The following is a 25384-nucleotide window of genomic DNA, read 5'->3' as shown; positions in this document are numbered from 1 at the left end:
ATTCATCAACTTGTTGCCGAGAAAAAAAAATTGTTAAATATTTATGTCACTGACTTATCAAAGTGCCTTGTATCAATGATGCCGCTAACCACTGGTATTTGGTCACAATTACTTATTCCAAAAAAAATCATTAAATAAATAGGTCTTAAACTATAATTGAAAGCACATAAATGTGCACAAAATAAAGCAGTTGAACTCCAACATTAATCTTTGTCCATCTCCTTCTCGGAGTATTATATACTTTTCTTCTTCAACTACGAAAATTCGTTATCCTTTTGTACAATCTTGTATCTCAACACCATTTCATCATCCCTCGCCAAACGTACTCCTTCCCCTATGAAATCTATACAAATTCTGACAAATTGAAACGCATGTTTTTAATTAAGAACCTTGAAAATCGAATCTATTTCATTACTCTCGAAATGAAAGGAATGTCCCCTTCTAAACAAATCTCCATTTCATGTGCACCTGCAACAGAATGGCACTCCAATTAAGCTAACAAAAGGATATGCAAATCACCTGCTAGTCTGAACTTTGCACGGTTTTCGGTAGTGAACGGTATATTGTTAGAAACTTGAGGTAGCAACCGTTAGCTGCGACAAATTTCATTAATTAAGTCGGTGTCGCCGTGCGACAGACAAAACATACAATAACTATTCACCGAAAATTAACATCAATGTGGGTCTGAGCGCCAGATGGAATTTTTTGCCTTTGGCGTTAAATGCAAATGAGTTTTTCGATACAAAGGATATGCTTTTCTGGTGAAAATATGTATTTTGAAAGGTGTTACTGGCTGAATTGAATGGTAATTTGAAATTTAAGATTTGATAGCAGTTTTTTTGGTAATGAATAACTGACAAAGCGATTTTTAAGTGTAGGTGGAAGAATTGGAGGCGCGGCAGTATACATACCCCAATGCATTGTTTGCAAATAAAGGGAGTGGTATCGCTTTGAAGTCGAAGCATTTTCGTCTCATTTCCGATGTACATAAACTCGCGTAGCACAATTACTGAAAACTTAACGCGTTTTTAAGTGATAAGTCAATGGGCGACAAATTAATAGAAGGTCAGTCGTTTCACATTTTACCTTGGGTTATATGTTTATAAGTATATTCGTTAGAGAATTATTGACTGCCTTTGAAACAAATAGCAAAACAACAACATGGTTTCTGCGGTTAGTACCTACACACATAAATATATGCATATATGTATACAGTGACTCGAACAAATAGCCACGTGTTGATTTTTTTTTTTTTTATATTCGTAATATTTTTCGAGCAAAATTTGTTTGTTATTTTTCTATAAAAATACCGTCCAAACTTTAACCAAAACCATTTAAATTACCATTTCAAAATTTATAAAACTTTAGGAATATTCAATAAATTTGCATAAAAATTTTAACTTTCACTCTGAACCTTTAGATAATTCTCGAATATGCTGTTTTATAGCCCATACAATTTTAGTCCAATGAAGTTCAAGTTTCAAACGGCCAAAAAGCGCGCTGATTTTTGAGAACGCGTTTTTCAGCCGGTTGAAACTTACACTTCATGGGCTATAAAACTGCATACCCAACAATAGTGATTCAGATTAAAAAGTTGAAATTTTGATAAAGTTTTGTATAAAGTTTGCAACTGCGACTGATATGTTTTAGGGACTGATATGTGTTTGGACAACATTTTTATAGAAAAATAGCCAAAATAAATTTATCTCGAAAAATATTACGAATATTAAAAAAAAATAAACACATGGCCATTTTTTTTTAGTAACTGTATGAATGTACATATTCCCCCATAATCTTTTGCGATGGGAATTTTCCAATTAAATTTTATTTTATTTTTTAGAATAGCACAACTTTTTCCAAAACTTTTCACTTGTCAAACTAATGGAAGCACATTATAACTCGTGTAACTAATATTTTTTAATTGCTGCTCTGTTTAAACCATATCTTTCAAATTGTTTTCTATTAGCCCGGTCAAGCCAGATTTTCTCAAGGATGCAATAATTCGCATAAAGCTGAAAATTGGCACGAATGATAAGAACGCCACTAAAAAATTCAGTCTGTACGGGCGCTGCTAAGGGCCCTTTTCTAGAGCTGGAGAACTATCGATAGTTCTTCTTTAAATAGTGAGTTCAATTCTACAAAATAAAATAGGATAGTTTTTACATGTTAAAACTTATTTCATTTATTCGCTATTTTACTTAAAAAAGCAAATAAAGTGTTTGTAAACATTTCGACGAATAAAAAACAAACGCCAAAGAAATGGTCAAGAAAAATTTATTGAGCCAAACTTCCTTAAGCAGTACGAAGTTCTTAGAAATTGGCTACGCTTTCTACTATGGTTTGCTAAAGTTTGTTTGTGAAGAGTACAAGGTTTTTAACAGCAACATATGCCCGTTCCATTATTCCGTAAGGAAAAAGTAAGACAGCAGGCTGTGAAAAATCAGATATCAAAACTCCTTGGACACTACTCTTCTTAAAAGGTCCATACTTAGCTTTATACATTGAAATAAGCAAAATATGCATGATCATTAAAATGAAGCTTAGAAATCCTGAATGAGCAAAATAAGAGACTCCACGAAAAAGCTTAAACTTTTCGGCCCAGGTTATGAGTAACTATTTACTGATATTTGCGCATATGAATAGTATCAACGAAGGTATAGAAACCGCACTTAGGACCAGTTTTTCAGTGCTGCTTTAAACTCAGTTTAAACTAAGTTTAGTCACCAACTCAGTTTAAATTTAAACAAAGTTTAAACTACTTACCAATTTTTCTGTGCGAGTGTAAGGCCGCTTCATAGTTTAGTTATTTTGTAGGGCAACAGTGTTTTTTCTTTATGCGGATACAAAACTACAGCCTTTTAATTTTTACTTTGATACGATCGCGTTTAAAGTTCTCAGAGATTATAACGGACATTTGAAGAATTTGTTAGGTGCTTCATGTGTTGCCCGACCAAATTGCCCTATACAAGTAAACTCCACCTCAAGATGCGCTTGTTAATTTTCTTGTGCACAATTTTCATTTTATGTATGAACATTTTGCTTATCTATGTATATACTGCTATAGAAATAAGGCTGTTTTCGTGTATTTCGCAATCAATTTTAATTTCCTTCCACCTTTTTCATCTAAATTTTGGCCGCTGACTACAAATATACAACTTAACAGCTTTTACTTTAAACTCGTTTTAACCCAGCCAGATTGGGTGTTGAAACTTAGATTAAACTCGGTTCATATTTGACTGAAAAACTGCACACTGAGTTTAAACTTAGTTTAAACGCCAAAGAGAGTTAAATTCGCACTGAAAAACTGGCCCTTAGCAGTGCAGCTACTTTATGGCGGCAACAATATGCCAGTACGCAAAATGTCCCCATCTCAAAAGATTTTCCCATACACAGCAGGCATATTTTTCATATACTATATTTTTAATATTGTATTTTGTTCTTTTCCCCACCGGCGATTTATTTCAGTAATCCCGGGTAATAATCTTTTGTAATTATGAAACTCAACGCCAGGTAATCCGAGCGCTTAAACGTTGCCTTATTAATTTTCCTCATTACAACAAAAGTAGAATATAACTATGTATGAATGTACGTTCTTCATATATTCTTAATTACATTCGCGCTTTGACGCCGCAGTTGCTACGTGAAGGCCACTTCTGCCTAATTAAATTTGTTTGACTTGTCAGCTGGCCTGCCTACCAGCATCAAGCACCCGTTGCTATTTTCCGTTCATTTATACACTATTTTCCTTTTGCTTACTTTATGCCAATCCCTTTAGCCACAAAGTTATTTTTTCATTCCCCCTTCCCTCCATTTACTTTAGCCGGCATTTTATTATTTTAAACAGCAACGAAGTGACACTTAAGTAAGTTTCAGGTTTGTCGAGTTTTAGGTTACTTTTTACGCACTTAACAAATTTATACCCAGTGCATTAATATACAATAGAAGTCCAACGACAATGAAGACTATATTTAAAATAAAAAGTGGTTAGAGCTACGAACTGCATTTAGTGATTCCTCACTAACTGTACTTGCAAATAAGATTCCGTTTCTAAATCGATTGCGTTGTTTCTTTGTTGATTATTTAGTTCCGATTCGGTTCGTAAATTGATCTAAAAAATTCGAAAATCGACATTAAATTTTTCACCAATTGATGCATATTGAAATATGGTTTTGTCTTACAGGATAGGGATGTGCGATTAACCGATTAAAGAATTTTTTTATTAGTCATAAGATTCTGATTAATCAGATCTTAAGCAATTACTGTTTACTCATAAAAAATTTAATTAAATCTGGGTGACTTTGCCCATTTCTTTTGAGGTCAGTTTCAAAGTAAATGATTTATTTTCATATTATTCTTATTAACAAAATTATAATGCCAAACGAACAGCTTTCTTAGAAATGCAAAAAAATAAGCAGTTATAGATTCTCATTAATTAAGAGGTAATTAAAGGATAAATTACTCACTTTGATTAATCATAAATGATGAGTCTTTGACTAACTAATTAATCTCGTTTTGGTTAATCAGCTTGTTTGATTAATTCATTAATCGCACATCTCTATTAAAAAATCTATAAAAATTTAAAGGAAAGCCTCTTGAAAATAATTCCATATAAAATTATGCAATTTTGGAATAAATGGAACTAGGGATGTGCCGGATAGAGATTTTTCCGGATAACCGGATTTCGGATACTAGGTAAAAAAAACTAGCCGAATTCGGATATCCGCTAGACTGCTGCCCTTGAAGTGAAAGCTGCTATTGCAGAGCAAGCTCACCAGGATATTCATTGGCCATTCATTGATTAAATCGCCAACGGCTCTGATGCTGATTCCAGTATTTCTAGTGATGTAGATAGCCAAACGATGGAGAAATAGAGAAATATTTACAGCTACCACTTATACACAAAGTGCAATATCCTCTAATTTGGAGGAAGCATAATTGCAAACATTTTTGAAATTTGTTTACACTGACAATGAAGTATTTCTGCGAACCACCGTGTTCAGTGAACTCAAAAAGGATGTTGATTGCATCGGATAGCATTTATATTGAAAATAGAAATAGGTTGTTGAAATGTTACTTTACGGAAATGTTTTTCATAATGAAAAATATATCAATTTTTAACTATAATAACAAATTAGATACTATTAAATTTGATTTTGAAAATACAAAAGAAAAAATCTCAACTAGATTCTTAAATTGAATCTTCTATAATCGAAATCTGGAAATCCGGACGGATAGTCGGATAACAGAAAAACGGCCGGATAAGTCGGATTACGGATATCTACCGGATACCCGCAGCACAACCCTAATTAAAACTGATTACCCATTTTGAGAAAAAGTTTATTCTAAAAATAGTAATTAAAAAAATAACAAAGACAAAAACAAAAAACGTCGTGTAATACTTTACTATCGCTTTTGTGATAAAAAAGTCGAAATTTCGGAAAAACTGTAACCATTTTCCTAAGTAGGGCTAAGAATTTATAAAGTCAAAAAGACATTCCTTGAACTAAAATGTTGATTTGACGTTTTTTATTGCCATATAGATAGTGGAGAACTGCAGGAGTAAAATTCTTAGAATAATATTAAACAGAGGAAAAACAATTTTTTTTTATCAAAATTTCAAAAAATGGCAAATTTTAATGGAATAATTAAAAAAGATATGTAAAAGTATGCTATTTTTTTATTATTTTATTAAACAGCACGGGTTTTTAGCTTTCGTAAGAAGAAATAAAAGCTTGCTAATTTTTTGCATTTTTTGAAGTAATGCTTTTTTTACTAATGCATAAAATAATTTTTTCATATTTTTTCGGTGCCATCAGACCTGCCCAATTCGATCTATTTTCAAAAATGAAGTGTTAGATTAAAACGCTTGACCTGTGGACAATAGAGGTTTATTATTTTTAAGAGTTGCCACCTCTTAAAGAATTAAATTCAAATTTTTTAATGAGTTAAATGAATTATTAAGAGAAAAGAGTTTATTTCTTAACTACATGTAGAGGGTTGCCACCTGCTAAAAAAACAAATTCCATTTGAATTAAAGGGATTAGGTGATTGAAGTAGATAGGCATCACCATAAGGGAATCAGACGAAAGAGTTTTAAGAATGATTTAGATTGCAAATATTACGAAGAGGGTTGCCACTTACATTTAACTAAAACTTTAACTAAAATAGTAATTGCCATTTTATTACATTGTCAATCAGTGATTTGTTCTGATGTTAAATTTACTCAGGAATGTTTTTACTCTTCACTTATTTCTTGCTAAATATGCCCAATTTTTTCATTTGTCTGACACCCATATTGATATACATATTTCAGTAAACCTTATTCCCTTAATTAAAGTGAATTTGATTTTTTAAACATTTAGAAACTCTTCTAAGTGTCGTTTAGAAGTAAAGCATTTTCAAAACCATTCAAAATTCATCAAAAACCATCAAAAGCAAGCCCCCCGCTGCATCCCTTTTTCTATAGTTCCGAACCTGTTCTAATTTCGTCACCTTAGATATAGATTTCTAATGAAAAAAGTGAAATAAAATAGTTTCTTTAAAAGTACCACATTTCGCGGTTTCCCTGCAGGGTATTTCTAATTTTTAGGGGCGCCTGCTATTTTTTTGCAGATTTTTTGCGCCCAAAATTAGCGATGGCAAATGTTGCAAATGTTGTTCTCCCAATCGGAGTTTAATGGATTTGTGTGTAAAATTTTTCAAAACAAGGTTACCATACGAAAAACATTCTAGTTGTGCCAATATTGAGGTGACCTTATAGTCTTGTCACCAACCTTATGTATATAAGTATATATAATTTCTGTTTACACTCCTACCTGTTCGATAGTATAACTCGAAGTATTCGTAAAAAATTTTCACATGGATCGATCGACAAAGTTATTTCTTACGTTTTGATTTTTTACTTTCGTTTGCATGTACAAAATATGAGCAATTTCCCCGTTACAGTTGTAAAATATTTTTTTCAATAGGCTTCAACTGCAGGTAAGGCTTGGTGTAAAGGAACCATTAAGGTGTTAGCGTCAATGACTGATGACATCAACTGCTGAAAGTAAGATGTTTACATTTCCAATATTTTATATAGTTGGGTGTGATTACTTTTTCAAATCGAGCGTATGTTGGGTAGTGTTGGGAGAAATAATTTTAACTTCGTACAAAGCTGCAAGAGTTTCATAAAAATATGTCTGCCTCCCGTTTCCATGAAGCTGAAAAACCATTCATAGATGTTTTATAGGTCAGCAGATTTTTCTACATCTTTAATCAAAAAAGCAGCTCCGCCCAAACGTTTATAACCTTTTTTGTTTTTCTCTGTAATTTCTCTTACGGAAGGCAAACGTCGAGCACCATCCACTCAATGCGCCAACTTACAATGGTAAACGAATCACCTTGGCAATGTAAGCGCTTGACATCGTTTCTAATTTGCAAGGTTGGCTTTCAATTTCATGATTTTTTCAGTGTAATTTAAGTCAGGTGATTCTGTTTAATGTGATTAACGGTACGCGCGTAAGTTGAGAGCGTTTGTAAGCATAAGTGCTCGTACAATTCTTTCAAATTACTGCAGTAGTTCATTGCCATCAATCATAATAAAACATTTGTGGTTGAGATTTCTTGCTTCGCCACTGCTGCTTTGCTTAATCAAGATTAAAAGCGTTCTTTTTTTTGTTTGTTTGTTTAATCATATACCTGTGTACTACGAGTGCTTTGAGAATTACAAGGCAAAATTTTACAAAATTTTACTAATAATAAGAATTAAATATTTAATTCACCTTGTCTAAAATTTTATTTTGCCTTGATAAGATTTCCTAAAGCCATACTTGTTTAATGTGGATCCAAAAGTTGAATATAGTGTCGAAGGTACATTCTCGCTTCCTTCTATAAAAAAGGTGTGCAAATAAAAACAACTATTTATTTTTAGGTATATTATGAAGTTTTTCCGCTAATTAGGTTCAATTTGAAAATCTCATTTCCACCCCTACTTCCCCCAAAGTTTTTTTCATGTAATTTCTAAAGTGAATCTCTCTGGTCACTTGGCAGGGATAGAAAGTTCAAAAAAAAAATCGGTTTTCTAAAGAACTGGATCGAAAAACTGATCTTTTCTGTTCACGCAAAAAAAACATAATACGTGAAAGCACTACAAACAATATATACAAAACTAAAAAAGGGAACATCTATATCGAAGTAAATTTAATTTTCCTTTTGAATATGTATTGTGTGTACATAAACCTGTGGTCAGCTGATTAAGTCAAGTGACATTTTTATTAGTTAAATTCACAATTCAAGCCTCATACAAAAATTATGAAAATTCAACAACATTTGAACCCAAACAAAATTGTTTGATTGCTTCGTGTGTTTCGAAATTTATTTGGTTTTGTCGCTCGCTGTTATATTTCCTATTTTTATGTTTAGTTAAGTTCTCAAAAAAAAATAAATAAAGTAAAAGTTACCGCTTTATTAAAAAATAATAAGAGCTTGCTATTCTCATATAATAGATAAGTATAAATAGTACAGGTACCTTTGTGACCAGCTGATTAAGTCAAGTGACATTTTGACTAGTTTTGGCTATTCTTATTTTTTTATTTTATGTTTATCTTTCTTTATAAAAGTTCAGCACTTTACCTAGCCAACGCCACATAAATCCACATTTTAAACTTCATACAAAAATTATGAAAATTCAACAAACATTAAAATTTGAACCCGAAAATTTTAAGCTTTTTATTTTGGTTATGCAGTTTTGTAGCTCATTAAATTTTAGTGGATTAGGGTGCGAATTTCAAGACGCTAGAAAATCGTGTTGATTTTTAATAATTAGTTTTTTTTTCTGATGGTGCTAGGCATTTCTCCTATACAAACGAAATTGTCGACCATAGATTCACAACACCGTCAGCCAAAAAATTCTTAAAAATCAACGCAGTTTCCTAGCGTCTTGAAATTGGCACTTTGACCTACTAAAATTTAATGGGCTACAAAATTTCATAGCCAAATTAAAAAGTTTAAAATTTAAGGGTTCAAATGTTAATGTTTTGTAGGAAGTTTGAAATGTTGATTTATGTGGCGCTGGTTAGGTAAAGCGCTGAACTTTTATAAAAAAATATAAACATCAGCCATACATAGGAAGATATATCCCATTAATCGAATTCGCGCCAAACTCAGCGAACAACTAAATTTCTCAATTTATACGATATTTGTACATTTTGTATAATTTAAACTTTCATCAATAGACTCATACAGTCCATTCAAAATTTTTGTTAAAATATTAATTAGTTATAAATAAATTTTGTAAAAGAATTACAAGTAGAATTAAAATTTAAACATTACTTTGAAAATCTAAATCACAATCTAGTAATTTATTAACACTCTCTGACTTTAGAATTTTTTCTAATGGGCTTTGTACTTTAAAAGATATGATTAATTCACAAATGACGAAAAAAAATCAGAGTAATGTAGAAATTCTTTAGAATTCATAAACAATTAAAACTTTTTTGTTCACAAGGGCGAATAGGTATTGGAAATGTACTTTTAAATTATTTTATATAATAAAGTTGGTAGAACGAAATTCGACAGGTAAAACACAGGCAGATTTTATGAAACTGAAAGTATTTTTATCTACATACACATTTAAACAAAACTATCGGCAGTTAAAATTCTTCACTGTTCTTCATAGGATTCTGTGTTGGCACTACTAAAAAAAAATATGTAAACTTATAATAACTGATGCCAAGAATTGGTGGCCAATATACATACATACAGTGGTCGAAAAAATTATAGCCGCACCACATTTTTGACAAGTTATTTTTAAATAAAATATGGGTGGTTCACAAGGTGTCGTACGTGTCGTATTGTCGCATGTTGTAAAGTTTTTAACGGCTAAAAAAATGTTTAGAGGACTTGAAATCACCAGCAACTATTTTTTAACGGAAATTTCATAATAAAACCTTTATGTTAGCTTGCGATTTCCTTAAATATAGTTTTAGCCGTTTAAAGTTTATGACATACAACAGTACGACACTATACAATACCTTGTGAACTCCCTAATAGTTTATTCTTTAACAAAACCCATGTAAGTTCAAGTTTCAGCTTTGTGCAATATATTCAACAAACTATCGTAAAAGTTTTCGATTTCCTGGAAACTCTAAAAGAACAAAGTGTACGTGTGAAATGGCTAAAAATACCGTTGATTTTTTAGAAAACATTTTGTCGAGGACGTTAAAGTTTTTTTTTTTTTATATATGTAACAATAAATTGTATTATTCGTTATATAGAAGCAAATGCGACAAAAAAATCTACATATTTTAACTTATGACGATTTGTATAATCTACACGATTTAGCATTAACTACAATAAGAAACCGTAACAAAGATAAAGACAGCCTAAATGTTTCTTTAAAAAAAATAAAATGTATTAAAGGCGAAACGTCGGCACTCGAGAGGGCGTCGTCGAACTCGGGCTTATGAGGCCAAGGTTTCCATATCTGCATCAAAAAAGCAGAGCTCATCAAATTAAGCAATGCGGGACAAATACCAGAGTAAATAGTTCCATGGTACAAAAACTTACTGTCAACAAATGCTGGTCCAGCATTCTTTCCGGAACCATTAAATACACGACCATGAGCGCATGTATAGGCAGGTAAAAGTCACTAATAAAACCTCAATATCTCAAATTTTTTCTGAGTGTATTGCCAATTTTTAAGATTATTCAAGCATACATTTTGAAAGGACTTATTCATTCTTCAATACATAATCGTCATTATGCAACAAAAAAATCTAGATAATCTGCTTTAATTCTACAAAATTTTTTCTTCAATTTGATACCCATACTAGTTTTCAACATTGCACTAAATTTTTAACCGACTTCAAAAAACTTTGAACCACGTAGAATATGCTATATTTTATAAAAAAAATTATGATTTAAATAAAAAAAATAAAATTGCACCTTATTCTCTTAAAATATAATGGGCAATAAAACTTGTTACCTAACATTTATCCAAAAATTCGGAATAAAAATTTTGATATTTTTGGGTGGTATTGGTATAGTTTGTGGAATTTTTGTATCGAAAACTGCTTTTGTAGGGTACTGGTTATGTAATGTTCTAAAATTTTGTAAAAGCAAATTATAAACATTAAAAAAAAATAAAAGAAAAATAGCCAAAACTATTCAAGATATCACTTAACTTAATCAGCTGACCGCAAGGGTACCTGCCTGTTTTTTTTTTTTTTATGCTACATTGCGAGTTTTTCATTGTAAAAGCAATATAATTCGAATTAATATTCTAATTTAATTTGATTTATTAAAATCTTTCTGAAGTGGCTTCGTTCTTCCAGTCCTCCTCTATGTAGGTATGTATGTACGAGTTTCTATGTCAAAGAATACATATTTACATTTTCTATTTCGGTTAACCCAAATTTCAACTAATATGGCATCGTAGCAATATGTAATATGGCTTAAATGCGCATTTACTTACCCACTAAAGAATGTAATATCAGTTATCTCTCATTCCGCTGTCAATCACGTAGCTTTGTATGTCAGAAATAGCAGACATAAAACTTTTCGCTTGCTGTCAAACACCTACTGACGTGAGAGCGATCAAAGCCAAATTTACAAAGCGAAATTTATGTATGTATGTATACTAGGGATAGGTAGTGGTGAGTTTAAATTCGATTCTTTTCGAACATTGCCTAACCAATATTTGATTCGAAATTCGGCGGTCCAAATTCGACTTACTTCGATTTTTTTCTAATGTTCAACATTTTTTTAATGAATATTTAAAAGTTTGTTGGTAAGAATAATAACTCAAATCGAAAATGAGATTCAATTGAACTTACATTAATGTGATTAACTATCCACATCACTCTTCTTAGCTTCACAACCAAAAATAAGTAAAACTAAACACATTTTTTTCTCAAAATGTATATTAAAACTAATTTTTTTTGTGTTTTTATTTATTTTTCTTGCTATAGAAAAACTAAAGAAATTTGTATACTTCACGTTATATTCATGTATAGAGGTATATCTAAGTATATCTAATGACAGCGTATGATTTTGCGTTTTAAAGCGAGATCTTTAAGTAAACAAGGAACAAAATAATAGGGAATGGAGAGTTTTATCGAACCACATTTTTTGTTTATCCATAGATTAACGGCTGGTATTCTTTACTTAACATTTGACACATTACTTTCACTCGCTTTTGTGCAAATAAAAACGAAACTCGATTCTTCTCTAGAAAAGTTCGATTTTATCTGAATTATAGCACCACAAACTGCGATTTCAAAAATTCGCCAGTTTGGAGCTAAGATTCGCTTAAAATTCGAATCTCGAAGCTTCGAATATCAACATTACCCATCCCTAGTATATACCACATATCTACGCACGCCATTTCTTTATTTCCCCAACACGAACTGTCATTCGAGATTAGATATTTGTGTATAATACATACGTATATACGAATACTTATATTTTGAGCCATAAATATCGGCTTACAGATATTTTCAGCAATAAAATTTAATGTGCTTTATATTGGAAATAAATTGCAGCCCAAATAAGCACGTAGCAGAGGTGATAAAAGTGAAGAAACACGCAAGCAAAAAAAAGGTCAGAGAAAGAGGCTCACTATAGGAATGTATGTAAGTAGACAAATACGACAGGTGTCACGTTATGCGGCACGCGCTGACTTCGAAAGATATGTATGTATGTACATATGTATATACATAAATATGTAATGAAAGAGACAAAAATTATAAAAGAAATAATTTGTGTAATGTCCGCAAAGAAACGCCATGGAATGCATTGCGAAATCGCCCTCGGCGTATGCTTACATTGAGCAACCAACATAGCATTTTACCTTCCCTTCACTTACCCGGCATGGCAAATACGCGTGCGTGCCGATCTGTGCGGTTACATTTGTTGTGTCAAAGCCATCCAAATAGGGCTCCACGAAGACAGTGCCCGTTAGGCCCGCAGCTGACGCCGCCGCCGCTGACGACGTGCCACCCGCTGTGAAACTGCTGCTGCTGGCTGATGTGGAGGGGGAAGCGATATACTGCGGTGTCAGGTCGACCACTTCAGCTTGGAGGGGTACTGAAAAAAGAGGGGGAAAAAAGGAAATTAGTTAAAATTGCTGGAAAGTGGCGAATAAGTACGTTAATTGTAGGAATTGTGTACAGTTAGTTCATAACATCTGCATATATATGTATGTATGTATGTATGCATGTGCAAGTGTGTTGCTTTATGGGTTACCGCATCATAAAGTTTGTGACTTTTTAATTATGCAACCTCAAGCCGAAAATTGCAATCATCCATCAAACGTTGAGCCGCGAGTGGCTGTCAATAGCAGGGCTTGCCGCAAATAACACTTTTGTGTCGCAACAGCTTGCCAACAACGATAAAGTTCTCATTTTCAATGCGCTTGCACACAGCCACCTAAAACTTCCGTAGGGACACACGAATAATGTCGAAGAAGCATTTATACGTTGGCTAAAATTAATTTATGACATGAAAATAATGGCTAATGGTGCTTAAAATTCTCACTCCATTGCTCGCCTCTTTTCTACGTGAAATTTTTCACATTTTTCAGATCCTAGGCCACGAGATTTTATTTCTCAAATCGGTTAGAAAAGAGGTATAAATACACCATTCATTTCACGCGAAGAGATAAAGGCTGATTTTATTTGAAGTGAAAGTACATGGATCCATCGATGATTATGCATCCAGTTACACACTATCCGTTTGACGTAGCGTCCGAAAAATCATAAACTCGCTGCTAATCTTTGCAAACTTGGCGTTTTACTTTTGCACTTCTTCTATTAGGCTTTCCTCCATAATTTTTTTAAATTTCGTTTTTCACACAAAAAACGCCGAGGCACGTAAACTTCATTTTGGGCCGTAGATTGCGGATCTGTATACCATTTTTCTAGATCAGGTAATTTTCCCAAGATATTGTCATTTTAAATTTCGATTGCGAATGAACCCTGCGGGGAGTGACGTTTGCGCGAACACTAATTATTAACTGTAGATTTTGTTCCAAAAAAAGCTATCTATATTTGTGTAGCGATGGCCGCAAAAAAGTCAGACCGGAAAACCTCTGCCTAACATGTCTCCTAACTTGTTAGTAACTAACTTCGGACGTAAAATATCAATAAAAAAAAAAACAATCAGCCCTGTTCTGCATTTCGATTCCGTTCAAATGTTTCGGAATCGAAATGCATTGGTGTTCTTGATTTCGATTCCGACCAAATTTTTTCGATTTGAAAAGTTTGCACTTTGGCTAGTCGGAATGAAAAGTAATTGGCTAAGGAAACCCNACGAGTCGAAATGCAGAACAGGTCTGAATGTGTTTTTTTTTATTTAATTTACATTCAAAATTGCATATTGGTTAATTTGTTTACATATTCTGCAGTAGGAGGTCCTATATCCAAATTCCGTCAGAAATAATGACCAAATGATATATAATATAAAATTTCGAACTTCATTTTATTTGTCCTAATTTAAAAAAGTACTTGGGAATTGTAGAAAAAATTTCTTCAAAGCAGTTTTTGTATGAGGCTTGTTAAATAGAACTTTTAAAGAAAACAACCTCCCGATTGCGTCTGCATGACTTCTGCTCAACTTAACAACTCTCCTTAAGTTGGTTTTGTCATAGAAAATTAAAAGTGAGTTATTTAAGTAAATCCCGCCTAAAATCTAACTACAACTTGGTTATTTTTAATAATTGATAATTTTTCACTGCAAGGATGTCTAATTTTAACTTTAACCATCTACTACCATCTGACACCAATTTTCCAGACCACGAAATGTACATATATTAGATATTTTTTAATAAATCTTTTTTCGATTTAAACTGAAAATTCTATCAAAATTTTAAACACTCATTGATAAAATAGTCATATAAATAAACAATATGTCGAAAAATAGGCGTTTTTAGTAATCAATGCTATTGAAACTCAGAAAAAATGTCGAACCTTCAGTGTCTGTCAGACCTACCACATCAGTCGCAGAGGGTTCAAATGGAAAATTTTACTCATACGCCATGTAGGTGTATGTTCGCAGCGCTGCCGATGCGTCGATGTCGTCGTCGTAATTTTGTCTTTTTTTTAGCTCAATGACGTTTTGACGACTTTTCCCCCGTAATGCCGATTTTTATTTATATAAAAATTTTGTTAAAGCTAAATTAATCCAAAATACAACCATGCATTTATCTAGTTTTTTTCTACAACCGTGCTTTTATTTATTTTAATTTTTTTCTGAAATTGTAACCAAATCGTTAATTTGCACTGCTGACACTCATTTGAAAGAGACAGAAAAATATCAGCCAAGATTAAATACATTTAAGATATTAACTGCTTTGTATATAGTATGTTTTACATTGAAATACAAGTTAATAAATGCTAATGTTACACTTTAAAACTGGATGAAAATCTTCAAAAACTTCAAACCAGTGGAGATCAACAAATTAAAAGCAGTTGTGTTTTAAATAGTAATTTTAAATGCCGTTAACAATTAGAAATCCACTTTTATTAACCCATTTGCAATGTGGGTTCGCTTTGGTTTTGTAATGAGTGGTCAAAATTTATTGTATGTCACCTCGCTTGTATTTTTCATTTTGTTAAAAAAGTATAAGACACCAAAATTTGATTTTTTTTGCAGAAATGACGATTTTTTAGGATAAATTGAGGAAATTTCTGCAAAAGCTTTCGGCAACGTTGCAGCTGTATGTTCGAGTACGCCCATGTACGCTGTGGCGTAGGAGTAACATTATTTACTGCTTCTATTTCATATCATTGCACATTTTCATTTCACCATTCACAACCTATTTATTCATCCATCGATTTTCATCGTGAGTAGCTTGATTTAATACAAAAAACTTGTTATTTTTTTTTCCTTGTTAAAGTTTGATTTTCGGTATATAAAAATAAAAATATCTTGGGAAAATAACTTGATCTGAAAAAACGGTATTCAGATGCATAAGGCCAGAGGCATACAAAATTTTAAAAAGTTTCTATACTTGGGACTAGCTTATACTTTTCTAAATGTTTTTAGCGCGCAGATTTGCTCCATTAGCTTAGGTTTTTGCGATAATCAAATAGTCGAAAAACACGATTTTTTCCAACATTCGCAGTGCAGTTTCTTCACGAATAACTCATTTTTGTAGAAAACTGGATAACGTGTTTCAAAGTAAGTGAAAATAATTCGTCATTTATATCTCATTTTAAACCTGAGATATTGTGCTTTGATATTTTTGTGTGTTTGCGATATTTCTTCTACTATATACATATATGTATAAATCCTTGGATGGTACACTTTGAAAACAAAAAAAAATTGGTGGTATACTTTTTGGCTTCTCTATTTATAATATGAATGTAGATATGTATGTGAGGAAACCAATCGATCGTGCAAGGCAAGTAGTTCGACATGCAATATATGGTCCATTGGCAAATGATAAAATACTTGGAATACTTGCAGAGGACTAAGAACTTTTCTTGTTATGAGAATTTTTAAGTGGTGGGTTATCTTTCTAACAGCGAAATTCATGTAAGCAAAGTGAAAAATATTTTTAATTTAATGAATTTTATATGGAAATAGACAGAAAATAAAAAATATTTTTCCACTTAAATTGCCGGTGAAACCGGCGTAAGAAATCATCAATTTTAACATAGATCCATAAGTGTGTACTACATTTTCTCATTTCTATCTTTCATCTGACATGGCAAGCATTGTATTATATTGTATAGCAATTATGTATGTACATACACGCGTTGTATGATTTACACGTTTGAATATAATTAATATTCTTGTAAATCAAGCTAATTTAATTAAAACTTATTTAATTGGGCTTTACATTACAATAAAATCCCGGTTACATAAACATACTTAACTACATATGTACATATATCTGTTTCTTTTACCCGAATTAACCATTATTATAATGCATTGTTGGTTCGTTAATATGCAAAAGCGTACTTATATATGTATTCAGATAATTTGCTTCAGCTCTCTAAAGCGGATATGTACATACACATCTCTTATAAGTATTGTAGAAAATATTTCTATTTCTATAACTAATTATTCAATTGTTAACACGAGTATGTCAGTTCATATTCAAAGACAGTTATTGTGCAAATTCTACATTCTATTGTCCTATTCAGTCGTGAAAAAAACTACGACAATTGGGCAGTTCACAAGGTGTTTTAAACTTTTATGTTTGTAAATGAAAGTCGAATGAGAACACAATACTTGTGAACAGACTGTTGTACTATGTTGTCGAAGTCGCGATTTTCATTTAAGAATTCAACCAGCATTTTTTCTTCTGTCATTACCCACTTTCTTATCGGGTTGGAGCGTATGCGCTTTTTCTTGCACTAAAATGAAATAAATAAAAAGTAATTCAGAAATCAGAAAATAATACACATTTTTTTTATTCCGTTATACTTACTGGAATGTCACTCGGATTCATCTTTTTTCATACCCGAGCGCTCTTGTGCACAAGGGTATATTAATTTTGTTCACATAACGGTTGTTTGTAACAGCCAAAACGAATCGAGATAGATATAGACAAATGTATACATAAATGCTCAGAATGAATAGAGAAATCGATTAAGCCATGTCTGTCTGTCCGTCCGTCTGTCCGTCTGTCCGTCTGTCCGTCCGTCCGTGTACACGACAACTCGAGCGAAAATTGAGATATCTCAACGAAATTTGGTATGTAGGTTTCCATTAATCCAAGGTAGGTTGGTATTGAAAATGGGCGAAATCGGACTTTAACCACGCCCACTTCCCATATAACGGTAATTTTCGGAAATACGAAAACTGCGATATTTTAGTAACTACTGAAGATTATACACTCAAAATTGATATTTACAATAAGTTTTAGACGAAAAATAAGAATATTATAAATTTTTGGAAAATGGGCTTAGCCACGCCCACATGTGTATAACTTGGTAACCGCTGCACCAATTTCTTCCAAACTCGGCACAGTTGTTAGCCTTGGTACAGCATACTAAAAGGCCGAAAATTTAAAAAATCGGACAATAACCACGCCCACATCCCATATAACGGTATTTTAGAGAAATACAAAATCTTCAGTAAATGAGTAAATATTAAAGCTAATTTATTCAAAATTGATGCTTGCAACAATTCTTTACCAAGTTTATGGTAAAATTTTGGATAATGGACGTGCCACCGTCCCCTTATGATCACATATATGTATATCGGTAACCGTTCTACCAATTTGTACCAAACTCGGTATTTTTATTGTGCTTGCTACATAAAAGCAAAACGGTGAAAATTATTGAAATGGCACACTTAATAAACATACATAGGCTTCTGAGTTGTATTGATGTTATTCAAATTTTGTATGTGAAATAGCAACAATACTGTTACAACAGTTGTAAAACTATAAAACTACAGAATCACACAACAACATACAACACCTTTTGAACTACCCAAATATTGCCGCATTGCCATTCAATAGCTGTTCAGCCCAATACAAAGATCTGAAAAAAAACAATCGCGTAACTATTAAAGAAATTTTCTGGCAATTTTTGCGTTTGTACCAATGATCAATACCAAAATTTTTCCATTTGCCTAATCAGGCCTTTATGCTTAAAATTTCCTAAAGGGAGACATCGTAGCCTAAACATAACCATGGAACAAAAGATTTCCTCGATTTTATTTAATTTTTCGTAATTAGCGAACTTCCATTATTCCATCTCAACTATAAAATGCCCAGGATATGAAACATGAAAGGGAGAAGTGTTTTTTTTTTGTAATTGCCTCCCGACGCACATAAGTATGTGTTTATTCACATTAACATTCGAAGAAAACTAAAAATTAACATTTTTCATGGGAAAAGCTACCCGCTAGAAACATATGTTGATCATAGACTGTATCATATGTAAAACATGCGTATGTTTGTATGAATTTAATGAATACATTATTTACTTCTAGTTAACAGCCTGTTTCCATATGTATGTATGTTTTCTTAGGTTTTGGCAAATACATTTTAAGAAAATGCTGGTACATATCCAGTGGCGTAGCCAGGGGAGGAAGTTTGGATTTGGGGTCAATTACCTATTATGTTTTACTTTTGATTTTAACACAATACCATTTTATTCTTCTGATTTATGCTTTTTTATTTAATTTCAAAGGATAAAACCGGTTTGGAGCCACTAACACATTGGTTGGTACACTCCCCTGCATGATTATAAATCCAGTACAGAAGTCTTTGAAACAGCCGTCACAATCAAGATTGGTAAAAACTTTCTTCTATGACTTTTGCATGGTAAGAGGTCTCTTAAAATGGAATGGTTAAGTTTTTAATAATTTTGAATTTAAATGAAGTCAAAATACCTAAAAATTCTATTATAATATTAATTCTAATTATTATAATAATTAAATTAATCAAATTAAGAAATAATACACACAGGCGAAGCCTCTAACCATTGAAGGTTTCATCTTAAGTTTTTTTTTTCACCTCCAGAAATCCTGGCTACGCCACTGTACGTATGCAAAACACATCCAAATAATTATGAAAATATGTATATCTAAATAGTGGGGTGTATATTAGGAATGTTAAGCCTGGGATTCCGGGATCCCGGGTTCCCGGCCTTTTTATGGTCTCGAAAATCCCGGGACTCTTGGCAAATGATACTGGGATTTTCGGAATTTGTAATTTGCACTGATGGCAATAATAGAAACTCCTATTCTTGACCAGTATTGGCTATATTTCTTTTTTTATTTAATAATTAATATTTATTTCGCGATATTAAATTTTAAACACAAATATCAATATATTCGCGAAATCATGGGCCAAATATAGTAAAATTGCGTTCTTAGTTTATCACTCTGACGTCGGTAATTCAAAAATGATTTAAAAAATTCAGAGAAATGTGCTTAGAGAAGAAGTAAGGGTATCAAATTAAAGAAGAAATCCTACCAGAGGGATTGGTAAGTATTGAAAATGTCCTTTTAAATTTTTATCCTTCAAATTTCGCAATATTTGCTTTTGAAAAAATTATATGTTAATAATATAATAATAGACTGGCTGTAGTTTACACATATGTTTACACATGTGTTTCGCCGAGCTTCTCCTCCAATTTGTGGCGTGCGCCTTGATGCTGTCACACAAAGTGGAGGGGCCAACGTTTTACGACGATTCCCAACGGCGATTGTATTTTCATGAGAAGCTGTTTTTCATGGCAGAAATACACTCGGAGGTTTGCCATTGCCTGCCGAGGGATGACCGCTGTTAAGAAAACACCTTTTTCTATATTTTTTTGCGATGTTGCTTTGACCAGGCCTTGAACCCAGGCGTTGCGGAGTGAAAGCGCGCACTGCTTACCACTACACCACAGCGAGCTTAAGGACTTATATAAACTAGATAACATCCTCGAATTTCGTCCTTCCAATTTTATCAGCTAAAAAAATTACCCATTCGTCCTTGTGAATCCAAAAAAAATTTTTTTTTTTTTAATTCTAAAAAATTTGCTCTTGCATTTGGTACCCATATTTTAATTCTACATTGCATTGAATTTTTTAAATAATTTTTGGAATTAATCATATCTTAGAATTCACAAAGCCTTTTAAAATAAATCCTGATGGCAGAGAGAAAAAATAAAAACGTCACTTTAAATAAAGAAGTAGGTTTCAAACCTATTTATTTATTATTTATTTTATGGTAGGAGAGCTTCTCAAACAATATAAAGCAATTTTTACGATTTAAGTTGTTGAAAAGTATTGAATATATAAATCCCGGGACTAATCCGGGCATTCCGGGATTGTGATAACGACATGTCAAAAATCCCGGGATCGGAAAAAGCTGAAAAATTAACATCCCTAGCGTATATACATTTCTACATATATTCATAAATACATATGGGGGTTTCCATATAAATGAAAAAAGAAAATTAAGTAATTCTTTTAATTAAGTAAATGATTTCAAACAGCTTTATAACTTTACATAAATTTCGTACTCAGATAACGAAGCAAGTTGCAAAAACGCGAAACAGAAAACTGTTGTAAAGGGGGAACCCCTGTAACGTCTGTTATCATATTGTAACTAAAAATTAAACCAGGAACGAATTGCTTCTGATTAAAATTGAATTGGATGTAAGGTCCGTAATTTGACTTTATTTAAAGGATGTTTAAGAAAGGAAAACCTAACAGGATTTGCAGAGTTTTGCTTATTTTTGTCACGTCCGTTATGACCTCCTTTTCATCGACTTTCTTTCTTGACATCAGTGCTCCAAGCGCATCTAATTTTTTTTTAAACCTAAAGGACAGCATAAAATCGACATAACGGCAGTTTTTTTTATAAGTCACTTCCGTTTTCGTATGATTTATTTAACTCTAAAGTCGTAGGAAAGTCACGTCTGACATCATGGAAACACCAATATGTACAAGAGCAAATTTCGATTATTTTTAATTTCGTTTAGGCCCCATTGATTCGAAGGAAATTACAATTTCAGTTTTTTTCAGTGAGTCAAAAATTTATTTAATTTACGTACTATGTTATTGCAAAGGACCATTGATATCTACTACATACGTATATACATTTCACTTGTGTAGGAATTCAAATATATTTCTATGTTCTTTTCATTTTTGTTTATATGTACTTTTGTATGTTTGCACATATACTTACATACATATATACATACATATGTACTTATATCCATACTTATGTACTACCCAGTCATCAGACGAATACGAGGTATAAAAACTCCAATTAAAACGTTGAATGTAGCGTAAAGTCATTCGATTTTTGTGCAATTCAAACGTCGTTTTAATTGGGCGACACGATGGCGACATGTTTTGTTTTTTTTTTGAAGTGGTTACTCAAATATGTGAGTTCAATCATGTGGTTAGCTACGGCAACCAAATTTAATAATCGATTAACCGTCTTAAACTTGTGTTGCAGTTGTTTGCAAAAATATCGTTCAAAAATTTTCCCAAATACGAAAACGTAAAAAATTTCCGAAATAGTGCAAATGTTTGTATTGGTACTATTTACCGCGTAGAGTGGCCACTTTGATAATGGCTAATATCATTGGGTGGTTAGAGCGCCTATTTTTGGCGACGCCGATTTGCTTTATACGTTATTATCGAAAAAATTAATAGGTCAATCGTTCGATTAATCGAAAGGAAAATTTCAAACCAACTAAATCGTTAAACCAAAGAAAATAACCGATTACAATCGGTTATTCGATTAATCGTACCATTACTACATCTGGTATAGTTTTTTCATGCTGCAGCAATATTTGTTGTGGTTCCACATTTTTTGGGGACGCATACCATTTGAACATACATATGTATAACTATAAATTTGTATGTATATTAGGGTGGTGCTTAAATATAGGTAGCAAATTTTTACATCAGATTTCATAAGCCTCAACCCCTACGTCGATGCTAGTACTCTGGTAGAAGATATCACATATAAATTTTTGTCCCGATTGGAGGCGGTTAAGGCGTGTTGCACAGGGGGCAAACACCAGATTTCTCTATGAAGATGTCTTAACTGACTTCATACGGACCATAATTTATATGATATATATTCGGCACTAGTAGTTCAAATATTGGGTATTAGATGAAAAAAAAATTAATAGAGGAATCTGAACTTTGGCTCTATGCGACGCGCCTTAAGCCTCTCCAATCGGGACCAAAATTATCTGTGATATCTGGAACCGTGATATTACCGAGTGAGGGGGTGAGACTTAAAAAATCGTTCATTTGATTTTTTAATGACCATCCTAATTTATATATAAATAACTGTGCATGTAAGCAGTGTTGCCGTAGTGTTTAAAGGTATGAAAAACAATATCCAAAAAAAGCATGTAGACTATTTAATAAAACTCAGAAGTTAAATACACTTTACTATGGTGTGACCAATTTTAAAATCCAATAACAGAAATGGTATCTTCAGGGGCACACGTGCCGACCCTAAGCTTTTTATACATTTTACCCGATGAAAGAAGGTAAACGCTTTATTCGAACAGCACTGCAGAGATGCATTGCTAAAATTATTTGCAATGAAGAAATACTTTCAGTCGCTCATCAAATTACCTTGCTTATGAACCCTACTTAAACATTCTTTCATTAAAACCGCAACGGCTTCGAGTTTCACAAAAAATTTAAAAAAATCTTTGTTTCAAGAAACCTAAGTAGGTGCACTTTCATAGTACCATTTCATCTCAGGTTATGCTCAGCGTTAATTTAAAATTTGTTTCAAGTCTTCGAAATCATATTTGTAGTCTACAAGGAGATGGCGTGTCTTGATCGTTTTTTCGTGGATCTTTTCTAGAACTCTGAACAGAGTGTGTTCCTGTCTATGTCATTTAATGTTTTAAATACTAGTTTCGTGCTAATATGGGTAGGTAGCACCAGCCTAAGTATTGGACGAATCGGCAGCGATGAAAGGCGTGTTAATAAGTAAGGAAAAGTGCATGCCAGCGAAGTTAATTAAGTCTGCGTGAATTATCGATGAATTAAATTTAACCAAAAAATAGATTAAGTGCCACATTTAGTTAAAAAAGTTGGAAATTTGTTTCTTTTTGCCCCTTATAAGTAATATGGAACACCGATCTAATCTTATAAATGGTAATCTGCAAAAATGATACGAACAAGTTTTTGTTGCAAAAGGATCCCGGCTATATATAGACTCCTATAATTTAATTTATCTTATTGCTATAAGTAATGAAAGTGCTACATTCCTTTTGCAAGTATAGAAAAAGTTAACTCTAAACTTTTATTACATGTTAAATCAATTATTTGGGAGATACACCGCGCAATAGATTGATCTTGAAAATTTCATTTCAGGTCCTTAGGTTCTTAAATTAGTGAGTGATATGTATTATCAAAATCCTAAATTAAAGCATTCGTAAATTTGCCAAAACTTTGGCAAAGCAGCAACACTGCACTAAACACATACATACGTACATAACCAAGAGTGCCTTTAATGAAGCTACAGTGTAGGTCCAACACGCATGAACGCCTAAAAAGCGGCAACATAAAGTGGCAATTCCTACAGTGACAACATACATACAAAGCAAAACAAAAAACATTTGCTGACATTTTTGAACAAAAGGTATAACCTTCGATGAGTAAACAAAAAACTGCTGAATGTTGAAAAATGGAGAAGCATTTTTCATGAAAGGGAGCGGACAAAAGTAAGAGCCATTGTCTGGCAGCCGAAACGCGTTCAATGGCTTGTTCGGTGCGTTAGCTGCTACTGACATCATACGCTCATACATTACATATGTACATATTGCTATTGTCGAATGGCAAAAAAAAAATCAGCTTTATAAAAAAGCTGGTTTAACATAAAACATAAATTCATTGAATTTGCTGACGCAGTGGCAGTTTTTATATTTTTAATTTCCCTTTTTTAAATACATATTCTTGGAACCTAACGTCGATGTCAAAGCAATCAATTTCAATATCGGAATAATAATTACCTTGAAGTTGGGCGGCTTTTGGGCGTTGATTTTTTTCTACAAATTTACTGTTCCCTTTAATTGTTTTTTTCTCTTTCTGTGCTTTTAATTTATATTCAGCATACATGTTTAAATACATTAACGCATATACGCACATACATACATATGCATATACATTTAAAAGTATGCATGTGAAAATTATTTATGCCCACAAATGCATACATATTTATTTGGGAAATTTGAATTTATATCGAAAATGCCGAGGTAGGCCGTGTGTAATGGGAATTACATAATGAAATTTTATGCGTCACCTTTAGTAAATATTTAACGCTGGGTGAGAGTTGGTGTAATCTGAATCGGTGTTGGCAAAATTTATAAATTGTTGTCCTGGTTATTAATGAAAACCCAGGGCAGGGAGAAAGAGTGCACATACATATGAACATATGCGACCATACTTATTTACGTAGATGCGTACAAGGTAGTTGTCGCAAAAGAGTGTAGTCCTTAATTTCCTATGGCGTGGCATCAAATGAAACAAATATTTTTTTTTAATTTAACTGTTATTTCAATAATATGTCCTTCATTTATCGATTAGCGTTTTTTTTAATATTTTATAAATTTCATTAAAATACAATAGGAACTAACTTAAATTTTATCAGATTTTGATACAAAATATGACTCACACCTACATATGTATGTACATGTAATGCGTTAAATACAAAATCAGCTCCGATGTGTATTTCATTTCTAGTGCATATTATACACATATCAAACTTTATTCTCAATCATACGTGCAGCTAGTAACGTCGCCCGCCCCACTTTAACTCACACACGAATGACACTCAAACACGAAAGGCTTCACGGAATCGTTCTCTGTAGCTGGGGCGCGCTAAGTGCACCTCCTGTTGAGCCTATTTGTCAGTCTTTAATGAACTTAGACTAACGCACACATTTCCCCCCCCCCCCCCCCC

At 32.6% G+C, this 25384-nt stretch overlaps 1 protein-coding gene across 1 annotated transcript in view; it reads right to left on the bottom strand.

Moving 5' to 3' along the window:
• The window catches only part of dpr11 (defective proboscis extension response 11), a 163066-nt gene that overhangs the window by 80085 nt on the left and 57597 nt on the right, over nt 1–25384 (bottom strand). The window contains exon 2 of the mRNA XM_017610960.1: nt 12848–13068. Within this exon, the coding sequence (XP_017466449.1) occupies nt 12848–13068 (221 nt within the window). The remainder of the gene's footprint in view (nt 1–12847; nt 13069–25384) is intronic.

The sequence above is a fragment of the Rhagoletis zephyria genome, unplaced genomic scaffold (assembly GCF_001687245.7).
Source record: "Rhagoletis zephyria isolate East Lansing unplaced genomic scaffold, Rhagoletis_zephyria_1.1 Rzeph_scaffold_00356, whole genome shotgun sequence".
Classification (NCBI taxonomy): Eukaryota; Metazoa; Arthropoda; class Insecta; order Diptera; family Tephritidae; genus Rhagoletis; species Rhagoletis zephyria.
This window is presented reverse-complemented; position numbering and strand designations above follow the sequence as displayed.